Source organism: Metarhizium acridum (genome assembly GCF_019434415.1).
Source record: "Metarhizium acridum strain ARSEF 324 chromosome Unknown scaffold_320, whole genome shotgun sequence".
Lineage (NCBI taxonomy): Eukaryota > Fungi > Ascomycota > Sordariomycetes > Hypocreales > Clavicipitaceae > Metarhizium > Metarhizium acridum.
This window is the reverse complement of record NW_027094027.1, coordinates 546,867-571,423: the sequence shown is the minus strand read 5'-3', so window position 1 is coordinate 571,423 and position 24,557 is coordinate 546,867. Positions and strand designations below refer to the sequence as shown.

At 52.0% G+C, this 24,557-nt stretch overlaps 9 protein-coding genes across 9 annotated transcripts; 6 read left to right on the top strand and 3 right to left on the bottom strand.

The window, feature by feature from the left end:
- Positions 1-320: 320 nt before the first annotated feature.
- On the top strand, positions 321-3,018 carry J3458_014452 (uncharacterized protein; the record flags this gene model as incomplete). The annotated part of the gene is made up of 2 exons (XM_007810629.2): positions 321-870; positions 938-3,018. The coding sequence occupies 2 exons, from the start codon at positions 321-323 to the stop codon at positions 1,690-1,692; spliced, it is 1,305 nt and encodes a 434-aa protein (XP_007808820.2). The 3' UTR covers positions 1,693-3,018.
- An 847-nt stretch (positions 3,019-3,865) lies between these two features.
- On the bottom strand, positions 3,866-5,583 carry J3458_014451 (uncharacterized protein). Its single transcript, XM_066120562.1, has one exon. It carries the CDS (start codon positions 4,876-4,878, stop codon positions 4,057-4,059), a length of 822 nt encoding a protein of 273 aa, XP_065974397.1. The 5' UTR covers positions 4,879-5,583; the 3' UTR covers positions 3,866-4,056.
- Positions 5,584-10,744: 5,161 nt separating this feature from the next.
- Positions 10,745-11,593, top strand: J3458_014450 (uncharacterized protein; the record flags this gene model as incomplete). The annotated part of the gene is made up of 1 exon (XM_007810631.2): positions 10,745-11,593. One exon carries the CDS (start codon positions 10,745-10,747, stop codon positions 11,591-11,593), a length of 849 nt encoding a protein of 282 aa, XP_007808822.2.
- A 1,641-nt stretch (positions 11,594-13,234) lies between these two features.
- J3458_014449 (uncharacterized protein) lies at positions 13,235-14,868 on the bottom strand. Its single transcript, XM_007810632.2, has 3 exons — positions 14,449-14,868; positions 14,033-14,396; positions 13,235-13,980 (listed from the first exon to the last, which is right to left on the bottom strand). Exons 1-3 carry the CDS (start codon positions 14,594-14,596, stop codon positions 13,464-13,466), a joined length of 1,029 nt encoding a protein of 342 aa, XP_007808823.2. The 5' UTR covers positions 14,597-14,868; the 3' UTR covers positions 13,235-13,463.
- J3458_014448 (uncharacterized protein) lies at positions 14,778-15,086 on the top strand (the record flags this gene model as incomplete). The annotated part of the gene is made up of 1 exon (XM_066120561.1): positions 14,778-15,086. One exon carries the CDS (start codon positions 14,778-14,780, stop codon positions 15,084-15,086), a length of 309 nt encoding a protein of 102 aa, XP_065974396.1.
- A 375-nt stretch (positions 15,087-15,461) lies between these two features.
- J3458_014447 (uncharacterized protein) lies at positions 15,462-16,919 on the top strand (the record flags this gene model as incomplete). The annotated part of the gene is made up of 1 exon (XM_007810633.2): positions 15,462-16,919. The coding sequence occupies one exon, from the start codon at positions 15,462-15,464 to the stop codon at positions 16,917-16,919; it is 1,458 nt and encodes a 485-aa protein (XP_007808824.2).
- Positions 16,920-19,033: 2,114 nt separating this feature from the next.
- Positions 19,034-19,880, top strand: J3458_014446 (uncharacterized protein; the record flags this gene model as incomplete). The annotated part of the gene is made up of 2 exons (XM_007810634.2): positions 19,034-19,228; positions 19,281-19,880. The coding sequence occupies 2 exons, from the start codon at positions 19,034-19,036 to the stop codon at positions 19,878-19,880; spliced, it is 795 nt and encodes a 264-aa protein (XP_007808825.2).
- Positions 19,881-20,423: 543 nt separating this feature from the next.
- On the bottom strand, positions 20,424-24,042 carry J3458_014444 (uncharacterized protein). Its single transcript, XM_066120560.1, has 4 exons — positions 23,702-24,042; positions 23,334-23,550; positions 22,595-23,250; positions 20,424-22,530 (listed from the first exon to the last, which is right to left on the bottom strand). Exons 2-4 carry the CDS (start codon positions 23,458-23,460, stop codon positions 21,664-21,666), a joined length of 1,650 nt encoding a protein of 549 aa, XP_065974395.1. The 5' UTR covers positions 23,461-23,550; positions 23,702-24,042; the 3' UTR covers positions 20,424-21,663.
- J3458_014445 (uncharacterized protein) lies at positions 20,448-21,498 on the top strand (the record flags this gene model as incomplete). Its single annotated transcript, XM_007810635.2, has 2 exons — positions 20,448-21,075; positions 21,137-21,498. 2 exons carry the CDS (start codon positions 20,448-20,450, stop codon positions 21,496-21,498), a joined length of 990 nt encoding a protein of 329 aa, XP_007808826.2.
- Positions 24,043-24,557: the final 515 nt, after the last annotated feature.

The window sequence follows — 24,557 nt, the reverse complement described above, 5'->3', positions numbered from 1 at the left end:
GAGTCTCATGAACCCATCATGGGTTCAAAAAGGGGACGAAAAAGTCGACATCTACATTCTTTTCTACCAGCGGACAAAGGTAATTTCCAACTACTTGCCGTCTTTTTCATTGATAAAAAGCTTTGGGGGAAAGTTGTTGCCCTTGTCGAAGCGGAATGCCTCCCAGCGCCTGACGCCCCGTTTGTTGGCACCAACACCGACTGAGACACTACCGTGTGAAATAACCGCCTTGTCTTGCGTGGCGAAGAACGGATTGTCTCCTTTCTCGTTTCTCTACAGACTTGAATTTGAAGATGGAGTGCGGACGGGATCGAATCGACATGATCAATCCTGGAATACAACACTACTCGTATAATGACATTGCGTTCGCCCCGGCATCCACCGCGCACGGGACCTACTACGACGGAGAGCAGGATGACGTGGAGAATCTGGACGAGTACCAAGAAGGCGGCTATCACCCCGTACACATAAACGACTACTTGGGCACGGAAAGGTATCGCGTCATCCACAAACTTGGCCACGGCGCATTCGGCATCGTGTGGCTGTGTCGGGACCACCAGCTTCATCGATACGTTGCTGTCAAGGTCATGACAGCGGATGTGTCGCTGGAAAGAGTGCCCGAGATATCTATCCTGAAGCATCTTGACCAAGCAAATCCCGGGGCGCGGTACATTGCCTTGCCGTTGGACAGCTTCGAAATCCACGGGCCAAACGGCACGCATCAGTGCATCGTCTCGCCGCTGCTGGGCCAGTGTGTCTCGCCAGTCCTGTGGCAGCGACTGGAGTACCCGGGTCTTGTTCTCAGAAATCTGTGCCACCAAGCGGTGCTGGCCTTGAACTGTTTGCATGAGAGCGGCGTCGGCCATGGAGGTGAGGCCTTCGCTGCCTTGACGGAAGACAAAAAAAACTTGGCGTAAACTAACAAACATGAGAGTAGATTTCCGGCCGTCAAACATCCTGCTGAAAGTTTCTGGGCTAGATAACCTCAGAGAGGACGAGCTTCTCTCGCAGATAGGATATCCAGAGCCAGGCAACGTCGTTGCCGAAGATGGCGCACCCCTGCCGCACTTCTCTCCGAGATACCTCGTTCCGGCGGCTGACATGTCGCGACTGGACTCCAAGTATCTGAGAGAAGAAATCTGCCTGATCCGCTTCGGGCAGTCGTACCTCGAGTCCTCGCCGCCGCCCGACTTGGGAACGCCGGAGAACTATCTGCCGCCAGAGCGACTGATAGACGACCAAAAGGACAAAGTAGGACTCAGCTGCGACATTTGGGCGCTGGGCTGCACCCTATTCGAGATTCGCCTGCAGACACCGCTGTTTCATATGCTTTATGGGCCAGACGAGGTTCTGGACGAAATGGTGAGCTTTTTTGGAAAGCTCCCGGAGCCCTGGTGGTCGAGGTGGGAGCAGCACGGGGACTACCGCGACGAGGACGGCAACATGCTGCGCAGGAGGGTGGACGTGGACGGCGAGCCGTACAGCATTGACAGCGTGCTGCGGGGGGACAAGTCCATCATGAGGACGGTGGATGGCGTCTTGCAGGTGGTCAAAACGATGGAGGTGCCGAGGGACGAAATGGCCGTGTTGAAGGAGCTTTTGTTGAAGATTTGCGCATATGCGCCTGAAAACCGGCCTTGCACAGGAGACATTTTGCGGGCCGAATGGTTCAAGAGATGCAGCTGGTCGTGAGACTTGCTGAGTGATTGCTTAGTGTGGCCATGGCCATGGCCGATCCCATGCTTGCATGCGAAGGGGTATATATCTCTTGAGCTTTGCAGTCCTTCCAAAGTGGCGCTCTCTGCGCTGTGGGCAGTCTTGTCCGTATTGAGGTCAAAGTTGCCGAGTGGTGGCTGCTATGCATGAAACGATTGAGCGTCTTGGCGCAGGACCACGGACCTGTCAACCGTGCCTCATTCACCTGTCGACTCGACATTCGCGTTGGGAGTTTTTGATGCTTCTTTCCCCCCGAGGTCCTTGAAGTGGACCAATCGTGGTGATGCCAAGGTACATAGACCAATGAGGAAACTTCCAGTATTGCTCCTTCCTCCAGATGGGTTTTGCAAACCAGTTGACATTTTGGATCCTTCTAGATGTTCAGTGCGGGACGGGCCGGGTTCCATATTTAGTGTGAGCTCATCTCGTAGGTACTTGAGTGCCCGACTTGTTTTGTTCGAGTCTAGACTGGCATAGCGCGAGTCAAATGGATGGCTACAATTTACAAGTGATACACAGAATCCGTATTATGAAAACAAGTACAACGAGCCTCGCTTCACCATCTCTTAACAACAGCAAACTCCCACCGAGGCCACTCATCCTCCGTACCGCTCAGACAGCCCAGCAAGAAAGCAACGTTGGCAAAGGAAGACACCGCCCTTACGTCGAGGAATAAATCTCGAGCAGAATCCGACGCCCTCGTGCCCAACTCGTCACCTTATGCATATCTTTTTATGCTCTTTCCAGCCTTGCTTTTGAAGCTCCTTACTGCAGTACCCGACCGCCGACACCCTCCGCATTTTTTGAACTCCTGAGTGCTCCCGCACCAGTGACAGAATAATATTTCCGTAGCGGTGCTAAACCCTGAGCCCGCCACGCTGCCTCCAAGCATAGACATGGTGTCTGGTATTTCTCGTCGAGCGGCGAATTCGCAGGCCCCATCGCCACACAATGGATTCACCAACACCCCAATCAAGGGGTTAGCCTTATTGTGAAGCCAAGCCATGGGCGTTTGTAGAATCTCCTTTGTAGCGCCGCCGCATGTGCCACAAGACGGGCCGGATGCGTCTTTACACGCGGCCTCGTGCTGCTTCAGCATCGGCTTCAATACCGCCATAAACTGCGCCATGTATTCTGGGTTAACGGAAGCTGAGGCGGCATCGGAAACGAGCTGACTTGGAACGTCGTGAACAAATGATGGGTCCTTATTTGTTGGATGTAGGAAAAATTGAACGCGTATACGTTGAGAAGCCGTAATGTATTGTACGAGTATTGACGGGTTGCGAATCGGGACCGGGACGGAAATGCGGCGTGTTTTTGTTTTATACCTTGTAATATTCGTGCTTTTGAAACGGCCTTCTGTCCGTGCTGCCGAGTATGGACCATTTCTTTTCTATTACTTTTTAACAGTCGAGTCAGGACATTGCGGTTTTATGATGCCAAGAAAAGGCAATTGATCCCGAATTAATAAATATCCGGCGAAAGACTGTTCATGTATATTCGCATGGGGCTCTGCTTCCTTTGGCTGTGTTGGCCGCGACTGGCATCCTGGTGGAGAAGGACATATGGATTGCGGCATCATGCGATCTTCGACATTACATTATTGAATATTGTGTTGGAGCTATACTTCGGACTCCGGAGTAGCAGCGCTGGAAGGTGGGGAATGCTACAGGTTAAGAGCCTTAAACAGGTCAATTAAACAGACTGATCCTAAAAAGTCTACACGTAACTAACCGAGTTATTTCTTTATAAAATCATCAAACTATGCTATTCATGCTATTTACACTAATATTCTGTTAATGACTGTGATTGATAAATCTCAAAGAGGTAGTCACCAGCCAGAGACATATTCACCAGGCAGAAGCCCTTTCCAATCTCGCCGTCTCACTTTGCCCTCGTTCGGCCTCCCTCAACGCCTTCAAACTATCCACTTTAGACTTTTCGCAGTTCAGCTCGTCCTCTTTTGCTCAGCATCAGGACTCCAAAAGGCTGGATCATTATGACACCCGTTATTTCGCCCATGCAACCTGCATTGCCACATGGCAAGACAGGGCTGATTTCCCACCCGCGCGAACTGCGATACCATTCGCCTTCTCCTGTATCATCATCTCGGACGTGATAGGCAGAAAATGAATATTTTGAACGGAAATGTATGTATTTGTTCTATTGTAGTCAATTTGCTGTGTCCATTCATGCTATTCCTATTATCGTCGCCTAAAAAGTCCTACCCGAGTCGGTTGTTGGATGCTGCTCCCCATGCCCTGACTGCTTCCTGTTCAGTAGTAGATGCAAACAATATCGTCATCTCGTCATTCATAACATCCGTCTGGATCCCACCGCTTATGGAAGGGCCTGAGGCTGGAAGCTCAAGTCGGGCGAGACGACCTGGCCGTTCTCAACTTGAGCATCGCGGTACGCCGGGTAGGCAATGCGGCGGTTCTTGTTGTCGACAACGGCAAAGGTGGTGAAGCCGTTGCCCGGGCCGAACTGGCCGCTCCAGCCAGAGGTGATGGTGTAGTCGCCAAAGTTCTGGGCGGCGCCGTTGTTCTGGGCGGCGGGGGTGGCTCCGGCGTTCTTGACGACAAAGTTGACGGGAGTCGGGGAGTAGATCTTGGGATTGATGGTGAATTTCCAGTTGCACTGGGTGTTCTCCCAGTTGCACCAGCGGTGGACGCCCTCAATCGTCCACTCGGGGATGCCCTGGACCATCATGGACTTTTCGGTCGGGGCGGGAGCCGCAACCACAGAGGAGGCGGCGAAGAGTGCTGCGACGATGGTTTGGGTGAGTTGCATATTGGCGGTGGTGTGGATGTGTAAGTGGTGTTGTGTAAGTGGATGTATGGGTTGGAATGGGATGAGACTCGAGTGAATAGATGGATGCAGATGAGTGAATTGCAAGAGAATAACTAGAATTTTGGACAGACAAAGGGCCGCCTTATATAATTTTCTCCTTTTGCGCAGTCTCCCGGACTCCTCGCGTTTTGTTCGTCTCGTCACGGCGGGCACAACAGCAGCTCGGGCTGACATCACGAAGCTACCCTCCGTCCAGCCTCCAGCTCGATACCCCCATGGGGAAAAATAGGTCCAACATGACAAGCATGCACGCCGTAACACGACATGATCTGCAGACTGGTGCGCTCGGCCCACCTCGTAAAACCACATCACCGCTGGAGGTTACTACCCCAACCAACCACTCTTTGCCGCATGTCTCCCTTTTTGGCAGCCTTATGATGCCCTAGGCGAAACTTGTCTCTCTGCGACTGCTAATGCCCGCCGGAGCAGTTCGTTTCTAGTTTCGGAAAATGTAAGTGAGGTTGGTACGAACCGCCCTTTGCTACAAGCCCACGGCCCAAGACATAGGCTTACTCGAGGCAAGCCACTCCCCGGCTTCCTCACTCCTAGCCACTCGTTGGCCAAAGAGATTGGCAGTGGCTAAAGAAAAATGGCATTACTGCAGAAATCACGAAAGAACCACGGCAGAGTCTTGAACCCTGCGCCGTGTCCAATGCATCGTTCGTACGGCGTCAGTTGTGGTATGATTTGGACAAACTGCCAACCCATTACCTAATGTGTGTCAGACTGGCTACTGGCTCGATTCCATCTGGGCTCTCTGCATCTCGGCAACTCTGCATCTCGGTTCTACGGAGTACAGCGAACACCCGGCTGAAGCTGTCTGGGGCCTAGCTGCCGCAACCTCGTATTTGGCCATGAATAACTCAGGAAGCCTTGCCTGAACGGGCACAGAACTTTTCTCACTGTACCGTCACAGTCGGTGAAAGAGACCAGCGCCACCGATGCAGCCAAACCCGGTTGGGCTTCACGGCAGCCCTTCGAGAGGCAAAACACCTGCTGCCCATGACATAACCGGGCCGGCGTGTAGGTGTATTCTTGCGCAGAAATCTGCAATATTCAGAGGCCGAGAATCTTTGCTTTGCAGCCGTTGCAATTGCCTCGAGACACCTCCGGATGCATTTCCATTTGTCAACAAGGCAGTCACTGTGCAACAACCCCGAGCAAACTTGGCCCGTGGATTCGAATAGGCGGCCGAGGCTGCGGTGACTTTCGTGCTCTCCAACAGCCTTGATATGGAAAAAAGAAACGCTGCCACTACAGATGATCGACCAGGCTCGACAGCGTAGCAATGCCAAGAGGGCATTGCAAGTATGGAACACGACCGGCCCCTGACAATTCTAGTTAGAACAACTCTTTGCCGACGGTCCTCCGTACAGCGTGACTTTGCTGGAGGCAACAATGACGATAGGTCGCAAGCCAGATGTCATTATTTAGCCTCTGGGCGTAGAAATCGGCCCGGAATGTCGTTGCAGCAACTATTTTGGTCAAGGCAACAGACCGGGCATAAAGTTGTTAAACTTGCAAGGCCAGTGAGGCAGTTTTGTCCAACACGCCGCTGTCCTCAGTCCGCTTCATTGACGCCTGATTGCCGCGTCTGGTCGAACTGCATGCGATACGTCATGTCGCTCAGACGCCGTTTAAAGTTGTGCGATGTTGGATGCCAATGGGACTGACAACTCCCATTTTGTGTTTCCAACGCTGGGCCCGATCAAAACCACTGACCGGGGATCCATTCCGGGGCGCCGACGCAAAGGTAGCACCAGACGGAGCCTCGACGTCGGTTCATTTTTGGCAGCATTGTGGTAGTTGGGGAGCTCAACTATATTTCAACGATGCGACTGGGCCTGTCCATGATGTAACAACACAGGCCGGGTCGCACGAGCCTTGTTCGTCTCGTTGCTGGCTGCAGTGGTGGTGGTTACTCAACATCGGAATACTTCTTGCCAAGTTGAAAACCACCGCCGCGATTCCCCGCACAAGGCATACATGCAGAAGATACATTTGCGTTCCCCTCAACTCGCAGCCAGTCATCGGCGTGAACATTCGGCCCCTTGTCTCGGCCGAATATTGCACCTTGATCAAGCCCAGCAAGCCCGCCACCACAAGGACCGATTGGTAATCGAGTGGGGGAACCGATCAAGGGCATCTGGATAAACTTCATCGGAATCCGTATCGTTTGTCCACATCTCGCACTACCTTCACCTTTGTCTTTCATAAACCGCAGTGGTGTAAACACTAAGCTCTGGGCCGTCCATCTCTTTCGTTTCCACGTACCTCCCTCTAGCGCTGCAGCCTGCTAGTAACACGCTGCCGCTTTAACACGTACTTGTAAGACAACTTTTGAGACATGTTGAATCGAGCTTAGATGCGTGGAAGGCGCTGATTGTACCCGATAGTGAGTGAGAATAATTCCAGGACAAAGCTCGCATGCGCATTACCGCTGCGACTTGCAAAAGAAAGTTCTGCTATTCAGGCGGTGAAGCTTTAGTCGTTGATTCCATGTTTCAGTGCTTTTTGCTGCCACATCACGCCAAGTCGGCCTGATGTGCAACCCCAGCATAACCAGGGTGCATAATTTGAAAAGATCTACAGACTGGCATCGAAAATACGTGCGTCTTGGAGCTATCTGCCAAGGGTCCAAGAGAATGGAACAAGGGGTTGGAAGCTGAAATGAACAAAGTACGTGTGCCCAACAGTGGAATGAAAAGCTTGTTGCTTGCTCAAGTTGCTGTCTGCCACTTCCCTCACGAGTTTAATGGCGAATTCATCGCCTCGGGCCCCGGAACTGAAAACATTCCCAAAGACAAGATCGATAGCATGTTGATGATTTTATTGAAATTCCAAAATCCTATGGTGTTCAGAATCTCATGACAATTTGAACAACAGGCCTACTTTCCTCACTGGCCTGACCGGTTCTTCTTCCCACCTTCTGTACGTGGAAGTCGCTTTGATCGAAGAGATGGGACACTGGACGAAACAAAATTTGTAGTTGATCTGTTGCTGGATCCTACACGCGGGAGAGCAATGATGCCCCGGAAAATCCATCCTGCTAATGTCTCGCATATGTAACTTCTTCCAGGAACAACCCTTGGTCTGCTGGATCCACCATCAATATTTTGTGTTGGAATGCTTGTATCGTGATCATCGTGTACACGGTCCAAGCTGTTTTCCGAATAGGGGAATGACCTGCGACATTCCATTAACAGGCAGTAGAGCCGAAACATGTGCGCCCAGGTTTGCTCCAACCATAACTGCCCGAGGCTGTAAAGGGTTGAAAAGCCTTCTAGACAAGTACGGTGTTGGAATGGCCGCAATGGTGTAGATGGATTGTTTCCCAGAATTTTCATAAGCCATGTACTCGGTGATTGGCCGTTGTTTCTTTCACTCTCAGGCAAATCGACTTGGATCTCCTGTCGATTAACGTTTGCTGATTAGTCACAAATTATTAAGTATGGTCGTTTGAGAAGAAAGCATTATGCTGGCTTGAGTTGAAGAGTTCATGCCACATCTTGTCGTGCGGGCCGGCAGATAGCTGCATTCCATTGTAATTGCGCGGCCTATCTGATCGCATACTTTGCATCTCTAGCCTTGCGCCGCATTTTCTAGACCTTTTTAGACCATTGGACGACTATGGGATGCTGATGAGCGGATAGGATGGTTACCAAATGCAGCAGGACTTTCTTTGGGGCCTTGTGGTTAAAAGATAGTGTCATGTAAACGGCAACACCGAAAATACATGGTAACTTATCAGAAAAAGAAATAGAAAGTACATGAAATCCTGGGCTCTAGTTGCTTCTTCCTAACTGGACCCCTTGCTGACACCAGTTCTTACGCGTCCCTCCTCAAATTGGTTCCAGTAGCTAACGTTGCGCACCCCGTAGCCTGTACTATCACAAGCGAAGGAACCTTCCGAAGTAAAAGCTGTTGTCTCCGTTTTGTTTCTCTTTCCTTGTACATCCATGACAGTAAGCAACTTATTGGGCTCAATCATGCACAAAGATTGTCCTCCGCTTGTGTGGGAGAGTCTGAAGGATTATGCTAACCGCGCGGCGATCAAATCATGACGGTTATCGTACATGTGGAGGCGTATGAAGCTCCTCCTGCAATAATCGCAAGAACGTCAAGGTATATTTCGAGCGTATTGTTGTCTTTGGGCTGGTGGAATATTGGAAGAATATATATTTGGAATACGGAGCAATACACGTACTTCTTCGCTGGATCTTCCGCTTCCCGTATGCTGCCAGGTGCTCTTTAAGACCACGTGAACCTTGTACTGGAGGGACGCTTGTGAAAGATGCTATGTATAAGCAAATGATTGATCATGTTGTATGTTTCCAATAAGACATAGCGTAGTGGGGTTAAACGAGGAAAATCAAGGCCTCATCTCGATTATAAGTTCAGAAGAGAGATATGGAATGCTTGGCACCTATGCACTCAAAAAGTGCCACACGGGTACACGAGGGCTATGATCACGGGGCCTTGGGCATAAGGCACTCACCGCTTCTTGTATAAATCGAGCTCTTTGGTCATGTAGACCTTGAGGGAAACCAAGGAACTTTGATGCCAAAGACTGTTATTGGATGAGTCAAGCTATTGCTCCAAGCCCTCCCTGATGCCTTGTCACAGAGCCTGAAATTCTAGAATACATACTGATCCGATATGACTAATTCCGAGAATTACCTATATATTTAGTGAAAAAGGTGGTTCTGACCCGATTTCTTACTAGACCCAGCTATTGCATCGTTAATTCTACACCCCCAGGGCCCAAGTCTACGGTGCCGTTATTGTATACGGAGCATGAATCATAGACGGAACTATGAGAAATTAAATCGACTACCTATTAGAATGGGACACATATGCAAGAACAATTTTTAGCCTCTTTCGTATAATGCTAGTTATTAAACCGTCTGGACCATACGTAGAAGTTCATTTGAACTAGGTTGTTCATAATTTGCATCAACCGCAGGATAGTTCCCAGGAACCTTAGCTTTCTTATTGGACAAAACACCAGAACGGGATTATAATTTTATGTTTATAGCACGCTAAGAGATAGGTCGTTTTGTTCCATCTCAAGCTCTTCGCCTGCCCCATTTCCGACGGTTGCCTCAACCTTCAACGTTGCTTGCATACGTTTCATCTCTTCATCGGCACTATGGACAAAACCTCCGCAGGGGAATTCTCAATTTGACCTATCTAGTCCTGCCGGATCTTCTGCTGCCATCTGGGGACTTCGTTCAGAAGTACAACCTGTCTGCGTTTGTGTACACAACCTTGCTCTATAGCCAAGGTTGGCTTCCTAATCTTGACCTTTCCAACGTTATACGTTATGAAGTACCTCAGCTCTGGGTCTGAGCTGCCTGCTTCACTCTCGTTTTTGGAGGAGCATATCTGGTTCTTGGACATGATTCGCTTGATTTCTCCGTCCAGGTCACTTTCTGAGCCGTTATTACTCTTTGTCGTTTGTTAGCTAAATGTTCAACTATAAAGTCGTACCAATAAAAGAAAATTATAAAGAACATATATTTAGAAATACTCTAGATGAATTACCATTTGCTTCTAGCAAGAATCAAAGTTGGAGTAGCGCCTTGGAGCCCAATCTTTCCGACCCCGGAAAGCTCCACTACACACCCTCTTCGGCAACCCTCTTCCAAAGACGCGTATTATTCTCAGCCTTAGGCTTTGCTCCCGCACGTTCAAGGAGCAACCTGGACGGTGGTGGTGGCTGCAGCCCAGGGTCTTGTATGGTCCAGTTGACATGATGTATCCAGAAATAGAGCTGGGAAACGTCTGAAGAGAGTTGGAGGTAATATGGGCTGTCGAGGCCTTGAATACCCACGCTTCACAGCCCATGACAACTTCGCACTTGCGACGAGCGTAGGTAATAGAATTTTGTTGGCTTACTTGTTGCAGCCAGTTCCCCTAGATTGAGTGCTGCTTATTGTCTTGCAGTTCGCGCCACAAAATAGTTTCCTTGGTGGCATGAAAAGGCGTATACAATTTACACGATATTTAGACGCCCTTCTCGCCAAAGCAGAATCTGGGGTAATGGAACAGTAGTTTTGCCTATATCTTAGACAAATGTCCAAAGAAAATAAATAGAGCTTTCACAGCAATTTTATGAGGGTACTCAAGTTTGATTCTTTTCACATCTTTAGCACTTGTATCCCTTTTACCCATGTCTTTCACCAGCCGTCAGGATATTATTAGCCTCCATGTTGGCAACATCGAGGATACCCAGCTATCCCGCAAGCCAGCGGAGATGAAGCGCAAACCGCTGGCTTCTCGACTTGATCCATGCGTCGTAATACCGCGCGTGTGCGGAGATCCGTCGCAATACAAATGTGTCGGTAAGACCTTCACACGATGCTATGCGCCGGCCTTGGGAGCACTTGGCGTCCCTCAAGCACAATTCATTGCCTTCATTGATGCGCTCAACGTGCACAAGAGAGGTAACAAGGCCTTCACTTATATTGCCCAGGCCGGAAGTGCCGTCAAGTTAGTTGGAGACTTTGATCCCACGGGTTTCACCAAACGTGCTGGAGCATTGGTCCAACCAGCTGGTACGGCGGTCTTCTGGGGCTCCGTCTCTGGTCCGACCTCGCGAAAGGTTGGCTATCCCAAGAGAGTGAACGAAACACTCTTCAATCCCGTAGGCTTGACTGCTCGAATAATCAACTCTAAAGAGCTTCCGAATCTGTTGAGCCTACCCCCGATGCCAATCTTCTGGATCCGCTGCACCCTAGATCCGCTGTCCCTACCGAGGACGACTGAAGGTCGGCAAGCGTTCCGCTTACACAGTTGTCGACGTCAAATTCTGGCCCTATCTGGCAGGGTGAGCCCCGTTGAGCAGTGCGGAGTTCATCATAAACATGCAAAGGAAACTAAAGACAGCAAGGAGCGAGTTATCTGGAAGTGGCACGTTGGCTCAGAAATCTTCATGGAAGAAGCTCGTGGCAAGGCACTGGACAAACTCCATCAGGTGACTACTGCGACGACGCAGGAAAAAAAAAAGAATCTCTCATGAGATCAGTGCACAAGACTGATAAAGACGTCGCCGCCACTGAAAAGCTCATGTGGTTGGTGGTGCAGAACACAAGTGAAGTGCAAAAAGTTTCTAGGCCTGCCAACCAGCTCTGACCACTTGGATGCCGACTTCTGAGCAATGGACATGAGCTGTGGTTAAAGCACATCACGGTTCACCACACTTAGTTTTCAGATAGTATCACCAATCGTGAAAGTTCCATGCTCAAAGACGATCACTTCACCAGTTCTCTCACTAACTTCACAACTGTGACTTTTAACTTTCCAACCACGTAATCGCCCGTAGAAGTTATTAGTAAACGACCAAATGAATGCCAGAGAATAAATTAATTATACATACCCCGCGTCAACTGTGAAATATAAAAGTCTTGACTTGTCTCGCAGGAGACGTTACAAGACGCTATCCAAGAAAGCCCGGCATTTCAGTACTTTAATTCAGTGAGACCTCGCAAGCTTCGCTCAAGATTCTTCCTCAACTTCGTGGTATTTATGACACACTCGGCATCAGGCCCTCCGTCGTCATTCACGTTTCGAACCAGGCGTGAAATTATGTTTCTAGTTCCGGCTTTAAGGGAGCATTTTCTGCCCAACCGGCCTTTTATATCCGGAAACAGACGTATTTGATAAGAAATGTAACACTGGGGCGACTTTATCCTATAAATTATTCAAAGCTTCAATGGTGGCCAGCTGGGGTTGTAACGGCTACCGGGGGGGTCACCCTCGGAACGAAATGCTTAGATGAAAATGGTAGTAAACGGGCAAGCAACTTGGCGGATTTCGCAAAAATTAGACAACACAGAATACTATTAGATAAGTGCCTCTATTATCTAAAGTCGTGGGACTTGGAGTAGGTACTAGTCATGAGAGTTGTTATCATGCTTGCGTGTGCACTGAACATTGCTTCGCATATGACCCGCGTTTCGAGACGTGATGCCCTAGGGGCAAGAAGTATAACCAGCACAAGCAAAATTGCAAGCAAAAGCGTTAATTCAAACCGACTTAGCAGCAAGTTATCCTATCTACCTTGTACACAAGCTTTATTTGACTTGGCTTGGACAACAAGGGGGCTATTTCGGCTGTCTTGGTATGGCTTGTATGTTGCGTGCTGGGTGCACATTGCCACCAGTTGGTGGTATAGAGATGATGTTCTGGCTACCATCTAGTTCAATAAGAACCAACGACTGAATGATTCCCTACGCAGTCATAACTCATTACAGTTCGTGAAGGCTTGGTCATCTTTCCAAGCCGGTTTCTTTTCTTCATCAGCTGCTTCATTTAATTGTTTCCCCTGTTTCGAATCTGCCAATGCTCGCAAGGGCTCAAGTAGTAATAAAGCAGCGCTAGCAGATTAAACGCAAGGGGTCGGGGGCGGCGTTTCTCACTTCAATCGTCATGCTTGGCTGGCACAGTCCTTTCTTTGGCCCCAAGTCTTAGCGTTCGTTGCCCAGGGCTTTCCTGCTAGCAGACACATTCATTGACTAACTTCCGTGACTAGGGCCTTCCCCTTCTCAGCCTAATAGATGCCTCCCTGCTTTGACCGTCGTGTCGTGCACATTCGGCGTAGTGTCGTAGATTAGCACTTTACAAATGATGCAAGAGCAACGAGTCATGTATGATTCTCGTCTTGCACATGTCAAGGCACAAGATACTGGACATTTCCACAAGGGGTGAACCTCCAGAGAGCTCGGAGCTATGCTGGCTGGGAGCGCTGACACGACCCTCAAGTAACGCCTTCGCCGTGTAAATATCGGGCGACTCTATTGAAGATGTGCACATGGCCAAGGGGTCAAACTCAAGTATACAACACCTTTATATTTTGGCCAACATTGAGAGGGAATCCCATGCAGAGCTACCTATTTCGCTTTTGAACAGTCCTTCGTCAGGGGCTTCACGCGCTCCATTATGCTCTCCGTATACTCCGTCGCAGGCGCATCATAATCCGTGATGTACACCGACACAGAAACTCGCCCACTCTCCACAACATACGTCTCGCCGGGAAGCCGACAATCACCATTCACACACGCATTCAGACCCGCCGAGTATGGCTTAATGTTGGCCCAACGAAAGGTCCCCTTGGCTGGATTCCAAACGGCCTCATTCATGTGCGCGTTTCCGGTCATGCGTGTCTGAACAATCTCGGGATCCGTACTATTAGCCGTGAGAACGGGAATGTTGACGGTCAAGCCATATCCAAGAGGAAGCAGGGGGCTTCCGTCGGGAGCGCTATTGATGATTTGTTCAATGACCTTTACAGAGACCTTGGCCGTCCAGGTGGCCTCGTTGGTTTCGTTTTTGATGTCAAAATAGGCAATCTTCTTATTACTCCCAGCAATGGCGATGCTGGGCACTGATCGCTCCGTCGCGGCGTAGCTGAAATGGAGGTGAGCAATGGGGCAGAGGTGCTGTTGAAGAAACGACTTACGACGCGCCGGCGGTTCCCGACAGGGTCCAAACAAATGGACCGAGATTGGCTCCGAAATTCGGTCCCGTCACGATGAGGTCGGGGACGTTGAAAGGAGCATATCGGGGTAAAACGTAGTCTAGCGCAACAAACGTACACGCAGCGGGCGTTCCGTTGTAGTACCAGATTTGGGAATCGTGAGGGTCGGTGCCAACCTGAGACGTTAGTGATGGCAAAAGCTGACTCCCAAGGGCATCATGACGTACTGAAGGAGCGCCCTCGGGAATGATGCCGTATTGTGAAGGCCCAGTCAGGTTACCGAGTTCTGTGAAGGATGAACGACCGCCTTGGCTGCTCTGTTCTGTGGCCGGCGCAACAATCCAGACTGCTTCTCATGAGCTACACATGCTGATTGCGCGTGGCTCTCCCGTACTGACCGTCGTGACCGGCCTTTTTCAACAAGCGGTATACCTCGCGCAGATTTCCCGACCCAAACCCGTCGTCGTTGTTGAGTAGAATGTTGATTGCCTGCGACGAGGATGCGAAGCCCAGCGTCACGCCCGCCAGCAAAGTTGAGACGCGCATGACTAGACCTGGAGCCGGACAGGAAGCTGATTAAGAGCAAGCAATTCGGCTGGTTTGAGTCGTCTAGCTAGTCAAATGGTTCTCTCAACGATAGACATGGGACAGCAGCTGGTGGCCTTGATATTGACGAATAGTCGGGAGCGTCCATCACAAGCCAAACAGTTGTACTGCTAAGCCGAAAATGCAAGAACCTCTTTCTGGTCATTGGCAAGCCATCTCTTCCCAAAAGCACATTGGCTTTCGAGCCCGAGCCGTGCAGCATCAGCCCGTCCCAGGCTCTTCGCATGCTCTGCCCTCCCGACACGGCATGGCGGCACCAGCCGGGTCTTGGCAACAGGACATGGGCATGAAGCTCCCATTGGATCAAGCACAATCTAAACAGATGACCAGCCGCATGCGAGATAGATTGGCGCCGGAGCTCACCGCGGTGTGGTGGATACAGGACCAAAAACGACAAGCAGTCGCGTGCCGGCCTGGAAAGTGTGGATAACTCGGGAGGAAGAGCGATGGACGGGCATGACATTACATGCGTAGAGCCGAGTTACGGCTTCAAAGACCACGGGAACCAACCCGGCGAAACTCCCACCCTAGAGTTCATACATGATTGACAAACGACAGCGTATTAAAGCCAGTGTCTTGTGAGCAAAGGCTTCTTCCAAGCTTCCATAGCTCTTCACTCTCTGGCAACGAGGACAGGGAATGAACGGATGGGGTCTCAAGACCAAGAGGCCAACAGCATGACGTGTGCGATGTCGGCCATTAACCTTTATCCACGGCCCCACACGTTAAGAAGATTGCACCACCCATCAAGAATTGTTTAAATAGTTAGCATCAACTTTGTTTCTACTTCCATGTCGAGACATGTATGCCTCCACCGCACAACCCTCACCATGAGTCAACGCGAGCCCGAATCAAGAGAGCTAAGCTTCGTCAGCCGCTCGAGTGGCCCGGCCAGCGCCCAAGACGACGTGCTTCAAAACGGCCGCTCGTTGCCGCCTACCGACCGTGGGCGAGGCGCCTACGTGAGCCTCGCGTGCTGCACCGTGGCCCAGGTTCCCATATGGGGTCAGCTTCGACCAAGCTCCGGTGGTTGGACATGGCGATTAACATGAGTTCGGCAGGCTATTCCGTGTCGTACGGCATCTTCCAGGAGTACTACAGCGGCCCCAAGAGCGGCATTGCCGGCTCGCCCGGGTCGTTTGCAACCATCGGCACGTCGCAAATGGGCGTCATGTACCTGATGATGCCCGTGGCCTTTCTCATTCTTCACCGGTACCCGCATCTGCGTCCGTGGTGCGGTCCGCTCGGGCTGCTCGTCACCGTCGTGTCGCTGGTCTCGTCGGCGTTTGTCGACTCGGTGGGCGGACTGATTGCCACCCAGGGCGTGCTCTATGCCGTCGGGTGCGGGCTGCTCTTCAGTCCCATCTCCATGTACATGGACGAGTGGTTTGTGCAGCGCAAGGGCATGGCATACGGCGTCATGTGGAGCGGCAAGGCGGCGGTTGGTGTCGCCATGCCCTTTGTCTTCAGCGAGCTGCTGGACCGCTTCGGCCTCGAGGCGACGCTGCTCTCGTGGACGGTGGCGTCGGCGATGCTGACGTGCCCTCTGCTCTTCTTCCTCAAGCCCCGTGTGCCGCTGCCGCGTTCGACCCAGCCCCGGCCCCTGTCCTTCGAGTTCCTGCGCCGTGCGCCCTTCTGGATGATGCAGCTCGGCATCGTCATCCAGGCTCTCGGCTACATCATGCCGAGCACCTACATGGCCACCTACGCCTCCAACATTGGGCTGTCGTCTGTCAGCGGACCGATTCTCGTCGCCTTGTTCTCCTTTGCGTCGATCCCCGGAGCCGTGGTCCACGGTGTTCTCGGCGACAGGATATCGGCCACGACGGTCATTCTCATTTCTTCCTTTGGGAGTGCCGTGCCCGTCTTTCTGCTCTGGGGGCTCAGCCGTCATTTCGCCAACGTGGTCGTCTTTGTTTTGGTCTATGGCTTCTTTGCGGGGGGCTTCAGCAGCACGTGGTCCTCCATGATGAGGGAGATTAAGCGAAACGACTCGTCGTCGGACACTGCCGTCATTTTCGGCATGCTTCTTGGCGGCAGAGGTGTCGGTTTCGTGCTCGGGGGCCCCGTCAGTGGTGCCTTGACGTCAGCACGGGGTGCCTTGTCTGAGGAGTCCTTGGGCTATGCCACCATATACGGGCCTATGATCCTGTGCACCGGAATCACGGCGATTTTGGGTGCTTGGGGTTCGTACTGGAAATTGCTGAACAAGGCCTCTTCCCAGGGCTTCTCGGAATGTTTGCCTATTATTCGACATCCCTGAGACCAAACTTCGGGCAGCGCAAGAGGCAAAGAGTTTTAGTTTCCGTCGGCGTATATACATGGAAGAAGACACTGGCTAGAACTCTAGCTTGCGTCCACACTAGCCGGACAAGAACGGTTGTGTGCCGGCCATGGCCTTGACCAGAGTAGGAAAAACACACCATGAATAGAGCATTACTTAGGGTCGAGTTGGCAGATGAGGCTCCGTCTCGTCGATATACGTCTGGAGCGCAGGTAAAGGGGATTTGCAACTGTCCGGCATAGTCCCTGTGCCAACAGATTTCGCACGATATGGGTGTCCATGTACTTGCTAAACATGTCTTCTTAATACAAGCGGAGAGAGGGCCCTGGCCGGTGTGATGGAGGTTATCAATGCCAATATGGATTATAGTGACAGCAGTTTTCTTGGCAACGCAGAAAGACAACAGAAAGCAGATATGGTTGTTGAGGCTGGTTGACAAGTCATCCGGCGATAGTGAAGCCGAATACTAATACCGAAAACTCAAGCGCCTACAAATTGGGTAAGCAGTGCGCACGATACTTGTCCCTCGTTATGGGGCTTCCAGAACGGCGCAATAATGCTCGTCTCCAAGATTGCAGGAACACTCACATGCACCACGAGCAAGGGGGTAAACTGCTTTAGCCTCATGCCCGACCTGGCATGGTCCTCGTTCTTGACCCGAGTGATTGGCGCCGGACACAGCCGGCAATACCTTCACAGCGATGGAATGTGTCTGAACGACTGTAGATACATTCGCTACATGACAAATAATTACTTACCGCGCAACCGCCAAGGAGTAAATCCAGTCAGAGTTCAACTCGGACAAGAAATGCTGCAGATTAAAGTACGTCAGGAACGAGTCGGGTCCGAAATGCCGCCTTGTTCTCCCGCGACGCCGTGGCTTGCCTCAGCGCCAACATCTCGCCGGCTGATGTTGGGCTGGCAAACTGGTTCCATGTAAGATGGCCAAGGGCTAGTTCTCCACCGGATAACTGCATCCATTGTGGCGTTGGCAAGAATGAAACCTCGAATGTCCAGCTGCCTTGGACATGGTGCCATCTACCTCCCGCAAGCCACCCAGTTGTTCAAGTTTGGCGGACCTAGCCGGCAAAGGGTCTTAGCCACTGGTCAAAAGATAGCAAAGGGAAGCAAGCAAGCCTGCTATTCCGGACACAGAGTCAAAGCCTGATGTTGCTGCACAACGCTACGTCCGTCGACCAGGGCGGCATCTTGGCACGGAAGCTGCGGCCAAAATCATAGACTTGTTCCTGTCCCTATTTCGTTTCCATTGGATGTTTCCTTGTTTTCTGTTGCGGACTTTGTAGACGAATTGCCATATTTTATCGCCCCTAATTTGAACCCAGCATTCGTCTTGCTTGGACGTTGCTTAGATCGAACGCAGATGTAACCCTCGACCCGCTCTGAACCGTTGACCTCAATCCGGAAACTACCAAAGATTACGTCAGTCCATAAGATGGAGAGACAACTATCCGTCTGGTGTCTCCTTTGTCTGAGGGGGCTTGGGCGACAACATCCTACCGTTGGTTGGCAATACAATTGTCCGCGAGAGGCATACCCGACCTAATGGGACCCATCTCGATGTTGATATAAATCTGAAGATGGCATGAGATGCCAGTGGCGGCGACATGTTTGTCGTTTTAGGGAATTCGCATTTAACTATTCTTGTTTTCATATATCAGCTATCAGAGATGATCAGAGTCCACGGGTTGCCACAACGGATCGCAGATCCCTCCCATCATGACCAAGAAGCTAAACAAAAATAGCGCCATCCACGTTAGATTATTTCTATTTTCGCGGGGGATGTGCCTGCCGGGGATGTCGTCATCAAGCCAATCGAGCATCCCGGCAGGCGAGGCAGACGCACACGGGGGTAAATCAAGCCACTTCAGACGTCAGAGACACTTTGGACGCAGGACATAACTTACCCATTCTGTATTGCGCGGCATGTCAAATCTAATCCGCTGCCAAAATCCACTTGAAAGGCCGCTCAATCAGGCGGTAAAAATGGCTTGTCTGACGCCACAGCAAGCAAGTGGTCTACTACACCAGTTCCAAGCGTTCAAAGTATATAAGTTGCGAATGCCCTCGATTCAATGGCCCAAGTTGGCAGGCAGGTCAAGTCCAAAGCCCTCTACACCACTATGAAGTCAGTGCCTTTCTTCGCAGTCGTCGCCTCAATGGCCAGCCTTGTCACGGCCACGGTTGCCGGCTTCGACATTTCCCACTACCAGCCCAACGTGGACTTTAAGAAGGCGTACGCCGACGGGGCCCGGTTCGTCATTATCAAGGTACGCTCACAGCCCTCATGGGGATTCCCAACACGTCTGACACGGCCTATAGGCCACCGAGGGCACGACGTACGTCGACCCGTCCTTCAGCTCGCACTACACGGGGGCCACGCAGGCCGGCCTCATCCGCGGCGGCTACCACTTCGCGCGCCCGGGATCCGGGTCGGGCGCCGCGCAGGCAACCTACTTCCTCGCCCACGGCGGCGGCTGGTCCAAGGACGGCATCACGCTGCCCGGCATGGTCGACCTCGAGTACAACCCCAGCGGGAGCACCTGCTACGGGCTCTCGGCCAGCGCCATGGTCAGCTGGATCTCCGACTTTGTCGAGACGTACCGCTCCAAGACGGGCGTCTACCCGCTCATCTACACGTCGACGAGCTGGTGGAACCAGTGCACCGGCAGCAGCACCGCCTTTGGCAGCAAGTGCCCTCTTGTCGTTGCTCGCTATGCCACCTCTGTCGGTGCCTTGCCTGCCGGCTGGAGCTACCATACTATTTGGCAGAATAGCGACAAGGCGCCTTGGGGCGGCGACAATGACATCTTCAACGGCAACCTCGACCAGCTGAAGCGCATTGCGAATGCTTCCTTAATATTGCGGGTCAGTTGCGCCGTCCAAGTGAGGAGAATACGTCGTAGTAGCGAATCGCCTTGAGGAACGATGCAAATCGTCTCTTATGTTTGTGCGAGGATTCAGCAATGAGGGGTTGCGTGCCAAGAGTTGTACTTCTGTTACACTCTGAATTTACCCGACGGTGTGACGGCTGGTACGGTTCGATTTGCAAGATGGTTCATTTACTGTGAAACTATTTATTTTTCTCATTCCAGTCTTGTGGTAACTAGAAGCGATGCAAACGTGTTGGACCCCCTACTACTATCACCTCGTGTCCGAATTGCTCATCGGCAACTCGCTCCATATCGCCAGGCATTTTATACCTCAACGCACAACTGTAATTATATTTACACTAAAGGCAATTCTCGTTCCCATTCTAAACGTATTCTCCAAGTCATCATCAAATATTGAACCAGCTACCACCACTTACACCAAACTCGGCAACTCGCTCCACCGCCCGGCAATCTTATAACCGACGCTCGCCAACCGTCAGCCATCGTTACAACTTCTCAACAACACAACTCATCAGCTCAATTCAACACCGAACAAACCCCAAAATCAACTACACCAACATATCACCCCCCCTCCCCCCTTTTCAAACCCGCCAAAATGCGCCCCTCCGCCCTCCGGCGCATCACACCCTCCACACGAGCATACACAACACTATCACCAACGTCGGCATCCGCCGCCGCAGCTCACCTCCTCGAAACCTTCCACAACAAAACCCTTATCCAGCACCAGGTCCTCGACGCAAACCAGCTCCAAAAGCTCTCCCTAACACTCAACCGCCCGACAATCCACGCCCAAAACATCCTCACCTCCCCGCCAGCGCCGGGCACGCCCATCCCGCCCGGCCACCACCTAGTCTACTTCACGCCGGGCGGTCTGGAAAGCGCCCTCGGCCCCGACGGCACAGACAGGACGTTCAACGCCCCGTCCCCCTTCACGCGGCGCATGTGGGCGGGCGGGTGCATGTCGTGGACCGCCTCACCGCTCAGAGTAGGCGACCTCGTCTCCGAGCACACGCGGCTCCTCGGCGCCGCCGCCAAGAGGAGCAAGTCCGGCGGCGAAATGGTCCTCGTCGAGGTGGAAAAGGAGCTCCGGGGCCCGCGTGGCGCCGGCGTCGTCGACAGACGCTCGTGGATCTTCAGAACCGAGATGAGTTCACCAACATTACCACACTCTCCCGCGCAGGTATCCCGCCCTACCACGATAACCGACATCCCAGGCCATAGAGGTGAGCACAAAAAAAAAAAAAAAAGTGACGGCTATATATCGCCGTTTGCTAATGGAGACAGGCTTTCCCACGCGGCAGCTCACCTGGTCGGCCGTTGGGCTGTTTCGCTTTTCGGCACTCACCTTCAACGGGCACAAGATCCACTACGACGCGGAATGGAGTCGCGGCGTCGAGGGACACGCCGGCGTCGTGGTCCACGGGCCGCTGAATCTGATCAATATCCTCGATTACTGGGGCGATGTTCACGGCGCGGGCGCGTCGCCGGCGAGCGTTTCGTACCGGGCCATGTCTCCCCTCTACGCGGGGGACACATATACCATTCAGACGGGGGATGTGAGAGATGACGTGTACGATGTGGTTGCCGACAAGGACGGGACGGTGTGTATGAAGGCCCAGATTGTGGCAACATCACATGGTCGATAGCATGTTTGAGCTCTCAAGTCATAATATTAAGCTTCGTGTGCAAACTGTGGTGGTGTCTCTATCAAACCAAAGAGAAGAAAAAAAAGACACATGCTGATCCATCCAGTTCCGAACCATTCCATCCATTTTTTATACAAGTAACATTATTAATCCAAACGCGGCTCATCACTCCGTCTTGGGCACCGCAGACGTGCTAGTGACTACGGAGAACTGGCCGCCCGCAGCAGCACCCACGAGCTTTCTGCCCTTAATGTCCTTGCCCCGAATGCGCTGGGCGGTATTTGCGTCATCCTCGTTGCCTAGGCCGAGCTGGCCGACGGATCCAAAACCGGTGGCATAGCCTACGCCCTCGTCGTTGATGAAAATGGTGTGGTCGGTCCCGCAGGCGACGTCGACGACATTGCCTATCTCGGGGACAACAGTAGGTCGCAGGCAAATGCGGGGTTTGTTGTACTCGTCGCGGCGGACGAGATGCTCGTCGTCGAGCTGGCTCTGTGAGAAGTCAATGCCCAGCTGACCGCCATCAAGACGCCCCCACATGTAGACCTTGCCATCCTCAGTGACAGCTCCAGAGTGATGGGTGCCGCCGGCCATGGATACAACGCCCTTGCCGCAGAGGTCGCGAATCTTCATGGGGTACGGCAGGATGGCTTCGTCGCCGCCAGCTTCCTTGGCGTACCCGGCCTCGCCGAAACTGTTCAGACCCCATGCCCAAACGTTGTCCTTGCGATCGACAGCGAAGGAGTGGTACTCGCCAGAGGCAATGTACTTGATGGGTCGGGTGCACACTCGAACCTGGCGAGGCAGCAGAGTCTCCTGCTGGTATCGACCAAACGGCTGTCGGCCAAGCTGGTTCTGCTCGTATGATCCCCATCCCCAAACCTGGCCCGACTTGTCGAGAGCCAGGGCATGATTGGCACCGCAAGCAATCTGTATGACATTTTCAAGCTCGGGAATCAGAATGGGGTCCTTCTGAATCTCGACAACCTTGCCGTTCTGGGACTTTGTGAATCGTCTGTCTCCTTTGTTATCCTAACGAGGGTTGTCAATAAACTATGCGATTAGATGCGATTCAGAAGAGTACCGTGTCACCTACTCGGAATGACCCCCATCCGTAGACGGTTCCAGTCTGGGTCAGCACGAAGCTGCAGCTATCGCCGGCGGCAACCTGGGTGAAGACTGTGCCCTTGGGGAAATTCTTGGCAGGAACCTCAGTTGGGGTACACTCGTATGGATTCAACTCGCCGTCTTCGTCGCCGCTGTCGGATTCGGCGTCCATGTCCTTGAGGCCACCCTCCCAAGCAGTGTCTCTTCCCAGAGCTCCCTCATCGTTGACGCCCCAAGTCAGAATCTTGTTATCAGCGGTGAGAGCAATGGTGTGCATGCCGCCGCAAGCAAGCTGAACAATGTGGTATTTGGAAGCATCATTGGGGTCGAGGGCCGGGTTGAACTTGGGAACGAGTGCAGCTGTGCGCTTGGGGCCGAGACCAAGCTCGCCGCACTCGCCGCTGCCAAATGCAAAGACAGCAATGGGCTCAGTAGGTGCTTTATTGAGAGCGGCCGGCTCTTCGATGACGGGTTTCTCCTTCTTTACAGGCTTCTTGGCCACAGGCTTGACCTTTTTTCGTTCTCTGGGAGCTTCGGTCTTTGTGGTTTTTGAGCGACGCGCAGCATCGTCCTCATCTTCTTCGGTGACGCGCTTTCGCTTGGTGGTCTTTGCATCTGGTTCATGGTGTGACTTTCCATTAACCACTTTTCGACGAAATGTTAGAACCTGAGTCGTGGGGTGGTTGACTGATACGCCGGGGCGCGTCGAGATGGGCTCGAGGACTGACCTGGTTTGCTGGTGCTCTGCTTTGCGACAGCGGCCCGTTTGGCAGGCTTTGCTGGTTCTTTTTTTGTGACGGCAGCCTCAGCAGGCTTTGCCTTTCGAGCAGTGCCGGTGAGCTTTTTTGAAGCCATAACGACGGCTTTTACGGGTTGTTTTGAGAAAAACGTATGGTGTTTCGACGCTGGTCGCGTTGCTAGTAAACCAACCTAGTGAGCTCGAAGCTGGAAAAAATTCAGCTTAGTCAGCAGGCATCCAAGCTCCAGGGCTCAGGCACAAACGGCACAAACACGGACGAATTGAGTTGGATTGGCCCACTATGATTGGTGGACTGCTGGTCAGGCTCGGTGTTGCCTGATCCCGGGCATGACTGACCCACAACTGAAGATTCCGACGATTCAACATCAGCGGCCCAATTTTTGTTTGTTGTTCATCGGGCCATCGCTCTTGTGGCCCCATTCAAACGATATCGTACTTCCCAGATTTACTTGTTTGATGCCAGAGCCTGGGTACACAAAGCACTGCAAAGAGCTAAAAAGCTGGTCTTCCGTTGCGTTTTGACAAAGGTCTACTTTGGTCTTTTGTGCTCGCTTGCAGTCGCCACAGTCGGGAGCTGCGGGTAGGACAGCCTGTGATGGCGCCATATTGTCTTACAGGGGGGCAATTTAATTACTACTTAGAGTAAGGAAAAAAAAAATATAGAAGAATAGTAAGGATGACAGAAGACCTATGAGCCCTAGATTCCCGGTCCAGATACATGACGTGATGCGTCTCGGAGCGTAATGTGCCTCATCACCGTGTTTCCATGCCATGGATGAGACAACAACCTGAAGTCCCAGGCTGTACAAGCCCTTTTGCCTGGGCCTTTACTACACAAGCCGCCATACAGTCTTGAGATATATCCGTTCTTAGCAGAATCAACCATTTTGACGTCAACGTCCGTTTGTGGTCGCTTCAACCCATCCTCCCCACATATTCATCACATCACTCACACTCCTGAAAGGGGGACGTAAGAGGGGTGGTTCTCACCAAGTAGTTATCTTACAGTCGGCAAAAAAAGAAAAAAAAAACTTGCGCAAATTAAACGCCACAGATGCTTATTCTCCATGCGCATTAAAAGTAGCCGCAGTTCAGCATCACCGGCAATATAACAAGATTCACAGCAGCCTCGGCACCCGGTTATAAGCATCGCCAACTCCAGACCAAAATGGGTCATGATGCTCCACCCAAG